An 11,997-nucleotide genomic window follows, 5' to 3' on the forward strand; every position below is an offset into this window, starting at 1 on the left:
CCCTGCCGCCGCCGCCGCCGCCACCAGAAGATGAACCAATAACATAGCGGTACTTCTTTTTCTTCTTGGTTGAAAAATGAATTCTAGTGTTCCTTTTTAATTATTTCTGAGTACCATGTTTGAGACCAGAGAAGAATGGAAGAATTTCTACTTCAGGGTATGGAGGCTGAGCCTGCATGCAGAAGAGCCAGAAGAGGCCTTGCTAAATTTGTAGCTAGAGGCAGTTGATGCTTTGTACAGGTCATGTTTTCTTGCATGTTTATTGTTGCATGAACTGTACAACAATGTTCATAATACTGTTGGCTGTGTAGTTCTTCGAATTTGAGTTTTCGCTATGTAACATGTGTAAAATATCTTGCCCCTGGTTCCTCGACAACCTTATCAGGGTTGAGGGGATGTCGGTTCCAGTGAAAAATATTGTGGAAACTGAATGACAATGCCAAAATGTTTTCCTTGGATAAATGTTAGCTTATTCAATTGTTTGCATATACCTTTTCTGTTTCCAAGCACAAAACTGGAATCTAACCCGGCGAAAGTTAGCCAATGTGTAGCATGAGAAAATCGTAACGGGTTATACAAAGTGACTTTCGTTTTCAACTTATTTGGCTCAGTTGTGCTATTTAGTCATATTCTGAAGCCCATAACAGGATAAATAATTGTGTGTACGATTTTAGGCAATTGCAATACTTTGAATCGCAAGATAGAGGTAAATTAGGATCACATGCATCAGGAGATATTGCAAGCGGGTACGGAAAAAAAAAATCAAGGACAGTTCAAGTAAACAAAGAGAGCAAAATGGACAAAATCAATGTCTGGTTACAACAGCAGGAACACATTCTTATTTCCATCTGACTGATACAAGGTTATCAAAATTACATGATAAAATCAATGCAGAATTCTGCTTTCACAGTTAGATATATTAATGTTACATCTTTCATGGCTGCTTATTAAGTGCAATTACAACTTAATTTATGATTATTGCATGCAACTCCTTGGTGAATCAGCCACTTCATGTTCAATCAAATCAAGAGCTCAATGCCCTGAGTGCTGCAGAAAGCAGAAAGCAGAAACAACAGTCAGAAGCTTTATAATAACACTGTGCTGGCAAAATCAGAACCTTAAAGTAAGGCTTGTGAGCAAACTTAAGAGAGTACCTCATAATAAAGTATGATACAGTTCGAAAAGTGCTATTGTACTTTCTTTGAATGCAATTATGCTAGGGTTGCTCTTTTACCTTTTGAATCCCTAGTCTGCAGGGATTAAGAAAATAGTAAGTAAAGATCAATTCAGTGTGCGATTCAACATGAAATGATGCTACATTTGGAACTAATTTCAAAAATATCATTTCAGACAAGTACATCACCAGAAAATGCTAATGTTGTATCTGCCTACCTCTACCTACTCAAAATTTTCCAATATGGTCAAGCTTTCTTATTATAGCTATCACATTTGAGAAACGGGGAAATCAATTTTTATCAACATATATGAACTCCAATTTTCCAGGCGGATTCTTCAAGGACAATAAGGGTGGGGGTGGGGGGTGGGTGGGGGGGGGTTGTGGCAGTGCAAAAGGTTCACGATTTCTTTATGTTATAGTTCAATGAGCTATGCTATTACTTAAAAAAAAAAAGAGTATGGCTAGCCACAGTCGGCAAGTGAAAGCCACTTGCGACTGTGGCGGTGACACATGTTGCTTTAGGGACACGTGTCACTGCCACAATCGGAGTGTCACAGTCGCGAGTGAAAGCCACTTGTCGATTGTGGCTTGATTTTTTTATAGTTAAATAACTTTAACTGGTTTCTCCAAAAAGTAATGTAAAAAACAGCAGAGAAGAGTAGAAGGCAAACCTGTGGAGTAACAGATTTCTTAGAGTCCAAGAATTGGCTGTAGATCCCATTAAGCCTGTGCTTCTCAGCTTCTGACACTGAAGGCCTCGCCTTTGAAGCAACCGACTTGAGAAGCTCATCACTTATCACAGGCATTTTTCCTGATTTATCTCCATCTCCACTATCCAAAAGCTCGTGAACTGACACAAGCTGGGCATCCGACAAAAGAGCCTGGAGGTCAGCACCGCTGAACCCTTCAGTCATAGAAGTTATAGTTTCCAAGTTGACATCGCTTGACAGTGGAAGCTGACAAAGGTGAACAGAGGAATGTCAACACTAGCGGATGAAGGAAATTAGATTAAAAGTTCAACAAAAGAAAGAAAATATTTTATCTTTTCCAATGAAGTAGAATGCATGAACAATGAAACAAAGTTTATATTGACTATGACAAAAAAAGACATCAAGTACCATTGTAACCAACCAGCAAAAGGAACAACATCACTACTAACATTAAAGGAAACCAAAAGTGATATAGAGAGTGAGAAGGAAGGAAGACCTTTCTCGAAAGAACTTTAAGAATGTCCAAACGTTCACGCCATGATGGAAAATCACATAGAAGAAGACGATCAAGCCTTCCAGGTCGCAGAAGTGCAGCATCAAGCAGATCTGGCCGACTAATTATCAATCACAAAGCATTTAATAAATTTAGCCAATATGCAAAACAGAAAGCATGAATCCCACAACCTAGAAGTTTGTTAACCACATTTAGGACTAATTTAATGCTTGCTTTCAGAAATTTGGATAAACTAACAAGTTCAAAGTTGATCGTTCAAATCTCTATAATGTTAGAAATAAAAAGTGGGCCCATTAAGGGTAAAAAGAAAAGGGTCTGAAAGAGCACTCACCTTGTTGCAGCAAAAACAAAAACTCCAGTCAAGGCCTCCACACCATCTAACTCAGTCAGAAACTGCAAATAAAGAAATAATCAGCATTGTCTATTTGAGGCTGGGAAGCAGACACTGTATCAGTTCACCCATTTCAAAAGACAACCAAAAAACAACTAGGACCAGGCAACTAACCTGATTAACAACACGATCAGTAACACCAGTGTTGTCATGTCCTCTTTTTGGGGCAATGGAATCGAACTCATCAAAAAAAAGAAGACAAGGTGCTGCAGAAGCTGCTTTTGAGAATAAATCACGAACCTGAGACATCAACAAAAGATCAAATTGCAGTTGTCCATTGAAGCTAATGGGCAAGACAACAGAAGATCAAATTTCTCTTGACATCCAGCGAAAAGATATGACATAGCATTCCATGGAAGTCCAACAGGTTAACAAATAAAGGGAGGAAAGTAGAAATATAATCTTCTTTTTAACTTTTTGCAGGATACAGTTTATTCCTAGTGTTTTTACATATACAGTTTATTCCTAGTTTCTTCATATATTGTGTTCTAAGGATCTTACTTTAACAAACTAAGGATGCCTTTGTGGACCCTGACCTCCAGATATTGTGTTCTAAGGGTGTTCAAAAGACTATAAATTAAATGAAGTGATTCGTATGAAGAATGAAAGCGCCTTACAGCTTGCTCAGAAGCGCCAATGTATTTATTTAAAAGCTCAGGGCCCTTAATGGAAATAAATCTTAGCGAACAAGCAGCCGCAGCAGCTCCAACAACATGAGTTTTTCCGCACCCAGGAGGCCCATAAAGTAGAACATTTGACCTCAATCTCAATGGAGAGCTTGCAAAGACACTAGGAAACTTTGAAGGTAATTCAATCATCTGCCAGCTCAAGAAGATAAAAAATGTAAGTACAAGAGTAGTGGAGTAAAGTTTAATTTGATGCATAAGCATAAACATCATATAAAAGAAATTGTGGGACCTCCTGAATGGCATTCCGAATGTCAACAAGGCCTCCAACATCCTCCCATCCACTACGTCCACCATCAGAAGCAGCTTTTGTAAGACCACGCATGGCAACAGGAACAAAATCATGCATTGCTTGTGAAAAATCTTCCTTCACTAAAGCAGGAACCTCCTGTTCCTCAAAGGCACCATGAGAGGACAGAAAACGACTAACAGCAGCATGAACGGCCCTATCAACCAAAATTTCCTGCATGCCAACAATAAGCAATAGCGTCAAAACCGAAAGCCAAATTGTCACCAGTCATATTTCACCTGTGTTAGAAAATACAATACAGTGCAATATCTGATGCTATCTGATAAAATTGGTATGTTCGAGTAAACACAAGCACCAATATAAACCCTACATGCAAGAGAACAGGTCATACGTATTGCAATCCATCACTCTATACCAAATCGTATCGAACAGAACTTATTTCTGTGTGGAGATATAATTTGTTTTCCAAATTAGAAAACTCTCACTTGAGCTATTGACTCGTATAAGCCAGCGAAAGACTGTCACTTTGTGGTTATAGGTAATTTATGGTGTCATAAATGGGTCTGGCATTTTAAAAGAACATGTATATCCAATGGGATTTTAAAAGAACATGCATGTAAAATAGAAAATCAGTAGTATAGAAATCATGAAAGCATAATAAATGCAATAGAATCATCAACGACACTTCAAAAACACTTACTAAGTCATATGCATCATATCCATCACATTTTGAAGCAATATCAGAAAGTATGTCCTCTGAACAGTGTAGTACACGTTTCTGAATTTCATGCTTCAATATAGCTCCACGCTCAGAAACAGCAGGTGCAGGCAGTTCGATGTGGAAATCAAACCTCCCTGGTGATATGAGAGTATTCAGCATAATAATAGTGTGAGTATTAACTAGTCTACAAGTTCAGTGCAGTATTCTTTGTATAAACAGAGAGGAACCTGAAGAGCTTAAAGATTGAGGTAAATTCCCAAGAGATTGTGCAGAAGCCACAAATGCAATAGGACCATACCCACAAGAACTATGACATTTCTCCTACAAAGCATAAAGCAAACAACATATATTTAAAGGTCAAAACAGGAAACTACAAGAACCCAAAATATTTGGGCTGACTTTGTAATGATTTGAAGTAAATCTTTGACAAAGCTAGTAAAAGGTAACCCACAATCAATTTCTTACCCAATATTCATCCAGAATATCTGAGAAGAACTTTACAATAGAGGATGAACCAGAAGGCTGAGGTCCGTCAGAATCAGAAGAAACTGAAACAATGTTGTCAAGGTCATCAAAGATTACGATGGAAGGTGAATGAACCAGGGCTTCAGATATGTAGCTTGTAACTGCTTGCCGGATTGTCTGGCTCTTTTCCAGAGAGAGTTTTGAACAGCTTATGAAAACGCTATAAGAGAAACATCATGATCAAATTAAAAAATAACATCATTATCAATCACATATAATGTAAAGTGCTATCTAACATCTTTCTTCATAGTAATTGATGTAAATTAATCAAATAGCAAATTAAGAACACAGCAAAGTTGGACATAAATCAGAGAAAATGTAAATGACAAACCAAAAACAATAACTTATCTCATACATGTGTGCTAAGATTTCTGGATGTTCTTCAAAATGTCTGGCAACAACCATGGATAATGTACTCTTACCAGAACCCTGGCAGATAGAAAATGGAGTAAGGACACCATGACATAAAAGTGGAATTAACAAGCAACCAGACTAATTTCAATGAACTAATATGTAAACAACAAAGTTTGGAATAACAATGATCAGCGTCCAAGCAGTAATGCATTCATTCATTAGCATTAACAATTATCTGCACCATCCAGAGATTGCTTCAAAATGATGCATAAGCTTCATACTCTTCCAGATGGCATAACCTAGACATTTACAACATTAAGATACAATGATAGCACATCTCCAACACTAGAGCACACTAGGCATTTAGACAATTCTATCTCCAGTCACATAAAACATGCATATAATGCTAAATATTATAAATAGTTTAGGTGTAGACATGCAGCACAAACATAGTTGTTAATATATGGTTAAAATTCTCATAAATACTATTACGTCATATAAATCTCTGTTAAGTCAGACAAACAATGAGCATAAATACTATTATAATGATATAATCAGCTCATAGAGGTGTGAAATTCATCTCAAGGTCTTACGTCTAAAAACAGATTACAAAGTTCTACCGGATTACTGAAGTCCCATTGCAAGTATTTAAATGTCCTACATGAGTTAAGAGTAATTAATGCAAATGCCAGAAAATCGAGTAGCTCTGTTGAGAAGCCTCTGCAGAAGGTACATTAAATTCAACAACCAGCAAAATCAGTCTAATGCCAATATCTGAGCTGGTCTCAAATCTTTAGCCAATATGCCAAAGAGAAGCGGCAATATCACCTAGCACTGGGACGTATGAAAATTTGTGCTATTGAGCACATGCCATTTAGAAAGTTTTGCACTCTGGATAGCATCGATAAGCATAACTTCTGATAATAGTTTAACCATAACTTTTCAGTTCCCATGTTTTACGGAACCCAATAGATCTCTTGAGCCATTTATATATAGAGCATGCAAAACCATAAATGCATAGTTTCAATCATAATACACAATATGAACACGGCCAAGAGCAACTTCGGACTGAGACTAGAAGACTATGAATACGTGAGAGGATGTGCCACATAAAACTAAAAATCATTAAATATATATTTGTGGTGTCAGGTAAAATATATAGTTCCTTACAGAAGGCCCATAAATAAGCACGTGCCCAGGATGAGGAAGATCATAAGTGTTCAATAACTTCCCGGAAGACGAAGATAGAAGTACAAAGAGACCTGCATGCCAAGACTCATTCAGTTCTATTGGGATACAATTAAATACCAGCAAAAAATAACGACGACAAAAAGAATGCATGAAATGAAAATACCTACGAGAAATAACATCAGAAGTAGCCTTCTCCATCCAGCTAAGAGAAGATAGAGTCAAACTGAAGTTTTTGTTGAAGCAACTTTCTGCAACAAATTCAAGAGTCACAGGCTCACCTAACTCCACATTTCCAAGGGGTAATTCGAAGTTATAATGATCACTGCCTTTTTTACTTTTTGCACTTAAGACAAGCTGAAAAGTGTTTTGAAGATCATCATGGGAAGGCTCGTCAAATGTAGCCTTTAAAAGATACAGGAACTCGGCTGCAGGTTCTCTACTAGCACTCCCTTTCTCCAAAGTTCCGCCACATGAGAGTGGTTCAGTTATATGGTCCCCTGACTTGTGTTCAATTACTTCAAAATGGAACAAAGTTTCACTTGTCAAAACTACTGAAGTAACTTCTACTTGACCAGTATATGAGGCAATTGCCTTGAGTTGTCCAATAAACCAGGACTGGATAAGAAACCTTTTCTCCGGTGTATTACCACTTTTACCTCCGACTTCAGAAATTTCAGTTGAAATATTAGTGAGGAACTGTTCAAGCTGCCACCAATCTTTCACACTTGTACTAGGGAACAAGGTTGCATGTGGAGCCGAACTTTTGCGTATAAGACTTGACTGACTCTCTAGATTGTCTATTCCATTAGTATTACTACCCCTGTTCTTTTCCAATAATTTAAACTGACAAGGCGAAAGAGTCATTAAAGATACAGCCCTCTTTGGATGATTGCTGAATTTCTTCACATAAACCCCTGCACAAAGAGATTCTCATTAAAGATACAGCCCTCTTTGGATGATTGCTGAATTTCTTCACATAAACCCCTGCACAAAGAGATTCACATTTAGTAACTTATGATTGCTGAATTTCTTCACATAAACCCCTGCACAAAGAGATTCACATTTAGTAACTTCATCCAAAGACAGCGAAGGAAAGTGAAAATGAAGTAAAATCGCATAAGGTGACATGAAAGCCCCGACATATATTGACATATTGTAATCATGTCAGTATCATAAGTAAAATCTTAACAAGCTAAAATATATAGTAAGGTGATGCAGAATACGGGATGTATAAATGTCATGGGTAAAATCCACATTGCCTAAGATATAGGGAGAAAATCATCTGCATTCTCTACTGGCTAAAGAAATAAGTTCTACCAACTAAAAAGGTCTTCAATTAGAAGCCGAAGGAAAAGCTTGTTCATACATAAATTTGTGAGCAACAAATGGACTAGGATGTGATACAGAGATAGTACCTGAAATATGGCTAGGAGAAAGATCGAGTAAATGATTACAAGTATACAACTGAATCACTAAATCTGTTAAATGTGTTGGATTAATATTTGTATGGGATTAATGCAGGACATATATAAAGGTAATCATGAAATAGAAGAATTTTATATCAACTGCAATACACTTCTGTTAATAAAAACAGAGGAGGGTATCAATAAAACTGAAAGTGTGATCAAAAACTCATCACTTACATGAGTGTACACCTGCTCCAATGAAGCGACGAAGGGACTGAGGAAGCATAACATGCCCTTTTGCAACTAAGTTTGAGAATAAGATACGGACAACTGTATATCTAACCATCTCCTTGCTATTTGTTGACACCTCATTAGTTTCTCCCTTACCAGGGATAGTGTTCCCTCTTATCCGATTAACATCCTTACCATTCCGCAATTTCCCGTAAGGTGCTAATCTAGGTTGTATGGTAACTAATTGAAGATTATCAAATGAAAATCTCTGAGCTGTATCTGGATGTATGAAAGCAACAGTTGTTAGTGCTACACCTAGCTCAACACCTTTAAATTGAAATCTATGCACAGGCCCCTTGTCCAATTCTTGTACTCGAAGAAGTGCCCTTGTTCTTAGTTGTTCTTCTAACAAACTTTGTTTACAGACATCCTGGCTAGCCTCCAACTTTTGCTTGCGCACTTTCGGTGCAACAGCAACTTCAGTCCCTGGCACAAGTTGCACTGGGATCCCAGAGGATAATCAGACATGACGAAAAACATGAGTAAAGAAATAAGCAATTAAACAGCATCTTCAAAAAGTAAATATGATGTAGAATAAGTAAATAATGTTGATGCATCCTGTGTTGTCAATATTATGTAGAATGGGCCATAGAGTCCAAATGAATTCCTCTTACCTACCGATTTCTTAGGTGAAGTTGAAACAACAAGAAACTCCACAATTGTATGTCCATGCAACCACAAAGGGAATCTCATTCCTTCATTAACAATACCAACCTGCAATTAATAAGATAGGCGTTTCCTGTCATCACAAGTGCAAAGCAGAATGCAAAAAATTAACAGTAACAAATGCAGTATGGTACATTTGCAACATGCATTCAGCAAGAGCTTAACTAGTACTGCCCTTCCGACTTATCAAGGTCACGACATAACCAATGGTCGCATACGTTAAGAAAGGTTTCTCTGAAAGCTGGCTGTTTCCGAAATGGTTGATTGAGAAACTCCCTCTTTGTACCTTCTATAATCTCCAAAACCTCTATAAAGTTGTCGTACGAAAGTTAAATTTTCATAGTTTTCCACTTATTTTCGCAAAATCACAACATGCGCCTAGACTCATAGAACATACTATTTCCTTATAAACGCTAAATGAAACCTAGATGATTTATAAAAGTATTACAGCAGGCTAGATACCAAGCCAGCCTGGAGTCAGATAAAAGGATTACCAGTCACGCATGATGAACACTGATGAATAAATCGGTAGATATACCATATTCCCTATTAAAACCATATGGGTAGATAAATTTATATAAAGGAAGATATATGGATGAATACACCTCTACACCTTTGACTGAGAGACTAAGGACACTGGAGTTAAAGATATTTAGGGATTTGTCTTTCCTTTTGTCTTTTTTCCATTGTTTGGACTGTGAAACATAACAATAAGCCAATAACCCCCTTTTTTGGGGGATTAAAACCTAACTCTTGTGCACAAGTAATTTCGCTATGGAGTTGGAGTTTGCACCCCAAAAAAGGCAGTTCGCAGGTGTTTTCCACGTAGTCACTAGTTTCTAAATGAAAATCATCTTTTTTTTCCTCGACAAGAATTTAGCTGGAGTTAGACCATAACACCAGCCTAGGATAGAGCAGCTAGTGCTAACTACTAAGCACTAAATAAAGAAGCTAAATAGATGAAATATTAAAATTTCATTACCTGTTTCAAGATGGCCTCTTCTGCTAACTCTGAATTGAGCTCAAGGATCTCCCAATCATCTTCAGTACTAGGCTCCACAGTAACAAATGCCGCCTTTGGAACACTCCCTGCTGCTTTCACCTTCACTTTACTCCCATCAGGTAACGAGATACATTCCGCAAATTTCTGGGCAATCTAAGCAACCAAATCCAAGTTCAAAATCATAAGATCATAAAAAAGAGAGAGTGTCTTCCTACTTGTGTATCTCCGAATCATTCATATTTGCAAATTTATTAAATCTAGATATTTGTTAGTTTACCCCCTCCACCCCCAATTCTACCACATTGCGCCCCAACCTAACATATCAGCTTTTGTCAATGGTGAAAGGGGAAATTTCAGCTAAGCAACTAAAAGAAAACGATTATACTTCCTAGAAATATTCCTTGGGCTGCACTTTCATTCCTTCTTACATTTGATACCCTGAAGTTCTATTTTTGACAATTTGATACCCTAAAGTGCAAAAAAAGTCAGCATATGATTTTGTTCAAGAATATCAACACATAAAAGTGGATGAGAAGCAATTTTCTTATCAAATTTCAGTTTTTGGAGCTCGGGAAAAGCAAGGAACAGTGCTAAGGCTTTGGGGTGCTTAAAGAACTTGGGTTATCAGATTGTCAAAATAGACCATCAGGATATCAAAATTAAAAAAGGATGAAACTTTAGGGTATTGAAGTGAAAATAAGTCTTAACACTTTTAACAAATTTCGGAATATTTTAACTCAATACAACAGAATTGAAGGTCAAATTAGCAAATATCTAGATCGGGGGTGTAAATTTGCTAATATTGTCGATTTAGGGTCTACAAGATTTAAAAAAAAAGACCCAACGGCAAAAGAAAGCAGATCAAGAGTTGAACTTGAGCAATCGGCACCTCAATTGAAGAGGAACCGGATGCGGATCCAGCCCAGGAGACGTGCCAGCAGGCGGCGGGTGATCGGAGGTCGAGGGCGAGGACGGGAGGGAGGGGGCCGCCGACGGTAGAAGCTAGGGTTTGGAGAGAGACAGAGACGAAGCAGCTCTCGATTCCTCCGACGACTCGAACTTCCAGCTCCATCGCTGCTTTAGTCTAGCGAGGTCTAAAACCCTGGAGAACTTGGGTAGAGATTTTTGATATGTATAAATAAATAGAGAGAGAGATGATGTTGGGAAAATAACCGTCTGGGATTTTTGGCGGAATTGAGCGGCAGAGGGGGTAGTCAATCGCGATATTAGGCCGGCCCATTAGTTATAGCTGCGGCTGTCTCGGCCCATTAGGATAAGTGAAAAGCAAAAATGTTTGAAACTGTTAATAAAATTAATATATATATATATGAAAACTTAAAACATGGTAAGAAAATTTTCTTGTCTTAGAGTTAAGGTTTATAAAAAAAGATTTTAAAAAAAAACCCAAAAGAAATCAGGAAACAATTTTTTTTTTAATTTCAAAATTAGAAAAATGGCTAACGGCATCCTAGCTAGCTTCTTCTCGAATTCACGAGATCTAGGAATTTCATAATATATTGAGGGATTCTATGTATCTCTTCATAAGAGAATTCAATATAACACATTATATATTCCCCTGCACTTGGCATTTAAATTTGGACAAATTTTCAAAACCATCCCTTTTTAAAATTTATTTATAAAAAACGACTCATTTCAACCTTAATTTCAAAAACCGACTCAGTTGGTTGAAACTGGGTCGCTTTTTGAAAAAAAAAGATTCAAACTTCACGGGAGTTGAACTCCTGTGAAGTTTTGTTATGAGAAAAAACTTCACGGGAGTTCAACTCCCGTGAAGTTTGAATTTTTTTTTCAATAACAGACCCAGTTTCATCCAACTAGGTCTGTTTTTATAATTAAGGTTGAAAAGGGTCTTTTTTTGGGAATAATTTTGAAAACTGGATGGTTTTAAAAATTTGTCCATTTAAATTTTTGATACGATACTCTGAAAATGGAATGAGAGAGAAGTACTAATCTTGTCTTTCGGGTAACTCTTTTTACTATTCATAATCATTAGTCTTGTCTATGAAATATGGAAAATGGTAGGGGGGAAAAAATTTCACCTCTATACGGGCACAATAAATTGAATACAAAAAGATCTCTAGTCGTATACAG

General features: G+C 37.2%; 1 protein-coding gene and 1 long non-coding RNA gene across 3 annotated transcripts; one reads left to right on the forward strand and one right to left on the reverse strand.

Annotated features, from left to right (window-relative positions):
- On the forward strand, positions 5–472 carry LOC109844622. Its single transcript, XR_002248083.1, has 2 exons — positions 5–49; positions 130–472. It is a non-coding gene; the product is annotated as an uncharacterized LOC109844622 (long non-coding RNA).
- LOC109846453 (peroxisome biogenesis protein 1) lies at positions 814–11,054 on the reverse strand. Of its 2 annotated transcripts, XM_020415687.1 has the most exons (18): positions 10,775–11,054; positions 9,865–10,038; positions 8,831–8,930; positions 8,163–8,657; positions 6,687–7,433; positions 6,499–6,590; positions 5,330–5,403; positions 4,915–5,134; positions 4,677–4,770; positions 4,429–4,583; positions 3,711–3,941; positions 3,410–3,610; positions 2,907–3,032; positions 2,733–2,794; positions 2,384–2,501; positions 1,849–2,133; positions 1,155–1,250; positions 814–1,047 (listed from the first exon to the last, which is right to left on the reverse strand). In XM_020415687.1, exons 1-17 carry the CDS (start codon positions 10,955–10,957, stop codon positions 1,212–1,214), a joined length of 3,396 nt encoding a protein of 1,131 aa, XP_020271276.1. In that variant the 5' UTR covers positions 10,958–11,054; the 3' UTR covers positions 814–1,047; positions 1,155–1,211. The 2 variants fall into 2 exon arrangements, with proteins under 2 accessions (XP_020271276.1, XP_020271277.1); XM_020415688.1 differs by lacking the exons at positions 814–1,047; positions 1,155–1,250; positions 1,849–2,133 and having other exon boundaries at positions 2,401–2,493.

The sequence above is a fragment of the Asparagus officinalis genome, chromosome 6 (genome assembly GCF_001876935.1).
Source record: "Asparagus officinalis chromosome 6, Aspof.V1, whole genome shotgun sequence".
NCBI lineage: Eukaryota > Viridiplantae > Streptophyta > Magnoliopsida > Asparagales > Asparagaceae > Asparagus > Asparagus officinalis.